Source organism: Acanthisitta chloris, unplaced genomic scaffold (assembly GCF_000695815.1).
Source record: "Acanthisitta chloris isolate BGI_N310 unplaced genomic scaffold, ASM69581v1 scaffold13928, whole genome shotgun sequence".
NCBI lineage: Eukaryota > Metazoa > Chordata > Aves > Passeriformes > Acanthisittidae > Acanthisitta > Acanthisitta chloris.
The window spans coordinates 27,394-32,763 of NW_008685486.1; the positions used below are offsets into that span (position 1 = coordinate 27,394).

Genomic DNA, 5,370 nt, shown 5'->3' on the forward strand with positions numbered 1-5,370 from the left:
ACAGGCAGATGGAATTCTTTAAGAGGACCTTTTGCACACAGAGGTTTTCTTTAGGAAATGATCTAAGGCATTGGAGGTGTGATTCTTTTTTAGCAGATTTGGCCATCGTGACAAAGGTCACTCAGGTGACTGGTGGGGAGATCCATGCAGTGTTGAACAGAGGGACAGGCTTGGATGAAGAAGCGGAGATATGGGATTTGGTGTACAACCACAGCTGCATCTTCCTGACAAAATCCATTTGGAACAGACACGAGCAGAGGAGCATGTTAACATGGACTATGCTGAAGCCAAGGCACCACAAACACTCAAAACCTCAGGCCCCAAAGCATCCTGTGACCTCCCTCCACACGTAGGATAAACCCTTCTGCTGTGGAGATGGTGCCAGAGCAGAGCTAGGATTTCAGCTCCTTGGATAATGTGTCTGTGTCATTGCTGGTTCCCAGGTGACTGTTGGGCACGATGCCCAGTGCCATTTCATTTTGAGGCTTCCCTGGCATTTTGGTGCCTGCAAACTTCATAAATCGTTGTCCTGCTAAGAAATACAAGATGGGATCCAAGCAGCTGTTGGTGCTGGCCAGGGGACGAGTCACCTTATAGACCAAATTGATAGCATTGAGGGTCTGACAGCTCAAGTCCCAACTCCGGAAAGAGTAGTACAAGGTACGAGTGACATGAAAAGGAAGAAAACAGACAATGAAGACAACCAAGACGATGATTATCATCTTGACTGACTTCTTTTTGGATCGGGACAACCTGGAGATGCCTCGTGTGGGCTGCAGCAGCCTCCGGGCCATGAGGCAGTAGCAGATGATGATGATGAGGAAAGGGATGCAGAAGAGCAGCACCAGCATTACTGAACTGTAAATGACAAACTGGCCAAAGAGGTCCTTGCTGGATGTGTCATGGCAGGTGATGGTGTCGCGCTTCACGCTGGTGGTGACGAAGAAGAGCACGGGTGACTGGCACACCACGGTAACCACCCACACGATGACAGACACCCTGCGGGCGTAGCGAACGTGGCCCCACTGCAGCGACTTCAGTGGGAAGCAGATGCCCAGGAATCGATGGATGCTGATGCAGAGCAGGAACAGAATGCTGCAGTAGAGGTTGGTGTAAAACAAGAAGCGAACTATCTTACACAAGCCCACGCTGAAGGGCCAGTTGTCTCCCATGGCATAATAATACACCAGGAGGGGTAGGGAGACCACGTAGAGCGTGTCAGATATGGCCAGGTTGAACATGTATGTGGTGGAGGCATTCCAGGTCTTGATCCTGAAGATGAAGGCATAGAGGGCCAGCAGGTTGAGAAAGAGCCCCACCACACACACAATGCCATAGGAGACGGGCAACAGGACATACTTGAAGTCCTCATCAAATACACACTTGTAGGCACTGTCCTCTGTGCCACCTGGGTCCAAGGAGCTGTTGATAACTCTGGTCCAGGATGGAGGCGTTGTTAGGTTCTCCATCACCCTGGGGGGAAAGCAAAGAGGCTGTAAGGACATGGATGTAAGAAGTCCCTGCCTGAGGTGCGTTAGATGAGAAAGCCCCAGTGCCACAATGCTGTCATGCTGGGAGGTCCATGCTGTCATAATTATTACCTACTATTACTACAGTCTTCCCTTCTCCTCCCATCAAGGTTGCCACCAAGTCTTGGCTGCATTAACCTGCAAGCACATCTCTCTGGCAGACAGTGATATCTCAGTGCAGGTGACAATGACTCCAGAGTGGCAGTGTGTGCCACCTGCCAGCATTATCACCTACCCACAAACAACATGGCCTCATGGTGTTGAGTGCTGACACAACTGAGGTAGTCCCTGGCATGAAGGACTTATGGTCAAGCAGATAAAGGAAATTTTATTTAACCTCATTTTGCATCCTGGGCACAGAGGAGGAACTAAGCTGCTCTAAAGTCACCAACAAATCCCAGGCCACAGCTGGGAGTCCAACTCAGGTCTCCTGCAGCCCAGATCAATGTCCCAATTCACCCTTTCCACCAGGTTCACACAGAAATTTGGTCTTCTGCATTACAGAATAGGAAAGATGCTCCATACTGTGTTTAACCAGCCACAAGAGCTAACCCAGCTGAGCACTATGAAAACTGTGTTCCTACTAAACCCCAGGCAGAAAGGGCAAGAAAGTGGAACCATGCACTTCAGCAAAAAATCCTTGTGCCTGGCCCTGCTTTCAGAGGTCCTCAGCTCCTTCTGGTTGAGCAAACATCACCAAAGCATCCGGAGGCCCCTGTAACCAAACCTTGCCAAGGGGCTCTGCCTGGGTTGGATGTTGTTGATGACTGGAGCACTTTCCCTATGAAGACAGGCTGAGACACTTGGGGCTGTTCAGCCTGGAGGAGAAGGTTGTGTGGAGACCTCATAGCAACCTTCCAGTATCTAAAGGGGCTACAGGGAAGCTGGAGAGAAACCCTTTGTTAGGGACTGCAGTGACAGAACAAGGAGGAATGGGGAAAAATTGAAAGAGAGGAAATTTAGATTAGGTATGAAGAAGAAATTATTTGCTGTGAGGGTGGTGAGACACTGGCACAGGTTGCCCAGGGAGGTTGTGGCTGCCCCAACCCTGGCAGTGTTCAAAGCCAGGTTGGATAAAGCCTTGATCAAACTGGTCTGGTGGGAGGTGTCCCTGCCCAGGGTAGGGGATTGAGAATTATATGACCTTTAAGGTTCATTCCAACCCTTTAACATTCTATGATTCTATGTTGATGATGAGTTTTTAATGGGTTTAGTGTTAGGCTGATGGTGGCCAGCTCATAGGTCCTGCTTCTGGCCTTGAGACCCGCCTCCTAGCATCCAGGCTTGTGCAAAGCTGGTTTATGCACAAGAGTAATCAGCTGAGAGGAGAAAAATGGACTTGAAAGAGTCTCTGCAGACACACAGTCTGGTATGTCTGCATGAGGAGGGACAAGGGCCCTTTTGTGTGCTGGGGACAGCCCACGACCCAGCTGACACATGATCACTGTGTGAGCCCAGCAGTCAGGAATCAAATTAAAATGCATTTCCTCTCTTCCCATAAAAGCTGCCAGTTTGATCCCACTGCTGTGCCCTGTTACGGGAAGTCTGTGGAAATGGGGGGTCAGAGGGAGATGAATCCAGTGCAGGAGCTCCAAAACCAGGAGCAACTACAGGAGAAAAGGTTTGATACCATTTGAATGAGTATGTGGGATGTGCCCTGACCCAAATCTCACCATGATCACTGTATACATCTTCCTCATGAGGGGCAGTGCAGGGGCAGCAGTGATCTCTGCTCTCTGTAATCAGTGACAGGACCTGAGGGAATGGCCTGAAGTTGCACTAGGGGAGGTTTAGGCTGGATATTAGGAAAAGGTTCTTCCTCCAGTGAGTGGTTGGGCACTGGAACATCTCCCCAGGGCAGTGGTCACAGACCCACGCCTGACAGAGCTTAAAGAGCCTTTGTACAGCGCTCTCAGGCACATGGTGAGATTGTTGGGGTGTCCTGTGCAGGGCCAGGGGTTGGACCGGACAATTCTCGTGGGTCCCTTCCAACTCTGAATATTCTGTGATTCTACGATTTTAGGTGGAAACGAGCAGTTCCAGCCCTCTCAGCTAAATAGTGCAGCTCTAACCACGGTGTCACCATGCTGCAGGACATCATGGTCATACCCTTTCTTGCAAACAAGCACCCATAGCTATCCTGCACCTACTTCCAATTGAGATCCTGCAAAGAAGGAGGCAATGACAATCTCCTGAAAGCTGCAGCCTGGATGATCTCTCACCAAAGTGAAGCACTTTGGCATTAAAAGAACTTCGACAACTCATTACTGGTGGAGAAGGGGTGAAGTCATGCCTCCAGCCCATCATAAGGGGATAACTCCAGTCCTTGCTCCAGGGACTGGATCAAACAACCTATCCAGATGTAGCACAGATGTGATGTTTGCCCCATTTTGCTGCTTTTCCCCTCAGAGCAGACCACAAACAGCACTCACACTTCCCAAGGACGTGGGCAGAAACCACATGCACACTCACACACCAACTAATCTGCAAGATCTGCAAAACCCCCAGTACAACTTTAGGAAGCACTCTGTGATGAACATGAGGAGCCAACACTGATCTTGCTCTGTCCTGGCCTCAGGGTTTTGCTTTTCCTGCTCTCCGTTCAGCTGTTGCCCTATCACCCTTCATCCTGCTTCCCTCAAGTCCTCAGCAGTGGGACTGTCACTGTGGATGCAGAGGGTAAACAGGGCAGATGGGAAAACACTTTCCAGCTGCTCTTCTCCACAACTTGTTCCTTCCCTCTAAGCTTTGCAGATCTGTGGCCAACCAGAGAGGTTGCCCACAGACCTGGCAGCAGATTAAACAGGTTGGACAGACCACCACGACCGACAGAAGCCACACAAGATGCCCTGAAAGGTGCAGGAAAGGGTCACAGAGTTCCAGAGGTTTCAGCTTTGCAATGTGGTTTCTCCATGCCTTTACATCTGCATCGCCTCTATCCCCTGGAGTCTGAAGCACCAATGGAGGCAAGATCACCCCAACTTCCAGCCCACTTCCCCACAGGCTACTGAGACACCAGAGATAAAACCCAGCAAGGCTTTTGAAAACCATCTGTAAGGTGGGGAATCTCCCCAGGCTGCCCTAGGCCATGGATGTGCCAAGTTGCTCATCTCCTTCTTCAGGACAAGGACCAAACAGGGCTCTCTGGTTAGCTTGAATGAAGCCTTGTCCTTCCTTCTGGAAATGCAAAAGCCTTTCTTTTTTTCTTTTTATCCTACTTCTGCCCAGAACCCCTCGGACAAAACTACTGTGTCTTCAGGGTCTGTGGCTTCAGTCCACACCCTCACTCTGAGCCCTGTTGCATCCGCTGGAGAGGACATGACCAGCCAAGGCATGCGAAGGCACAAAAGCTGCAGCTGCCCTTTGCTCTGCCCACGGGCTGGAAGGCACGAACACCAGTTCTCATAGTGACACACAGAGCCACAGTGACACATCAGGGATGAGGGGAGGGCAAAAGCACAGCAATCCTTGAGGATGCCAAGCAGGATAAATACTTCTATGACTCCCAAAGAAAACCCATCACAATGCTTAAGTGAGAACCACCTGCATCTGGTTTATCATGTCTCCTGTCCCTTTCTGAGGTCATGGTGGGAGGTTTTTTCTCTGGTGTTGTGTCAGGGGAGGTTTAGGTTGGATATTAGAAGGTTCTTCCACCAGAGGGTGGTTGGGCACTGGAATAGCTCCCTTGGAAGTCACCACAGCCCTGAGTCTGACAGAGTTCACTCCCCAAGGAGTGTTTGGACAACGCTGTCAGGCACATGGTGTGCTTCTTGGGTATGTTCTGTGCAGGGCCAGGAGTTGGACTCTTTGATCCTCCCAGGTCCCTTCCAACTCTGAATAT

The 5,370-nt window shown here is 50.4% G+C and overlaps 1 protein-coding gene across 1 annotated transcript; it reads right to left on the reverse strand.

Annotated features, from left to right (window-relative positions):
* Positions 1-392: 392 nt before the first annotated feature.
* P2RY2 (purinergic receptor P2Y, G-protein coupled, 2) lies at positions 393-1,469 on the reverse strand. Its single transcript, XM_009079790.1, has one exon. It carries the CDS (start codon positions 1,467-1,469, stop codon positions 393-395), a length of 1,077 nt encoding a protein of 358 aa, XP_009078038.1.
* Between the last annotated feature and the right edge of the window lie 3,901 nt (positions 1,470-5,370).

Coding starts and splice junctions, on each gene's coding strand:
- P2RY2 (XM_009079790.1), bottom strand. CDS start 1,469: ATGGAGAACCTAACAACGCCTCCATCCTGGACCAGAGTTATCAACAGC.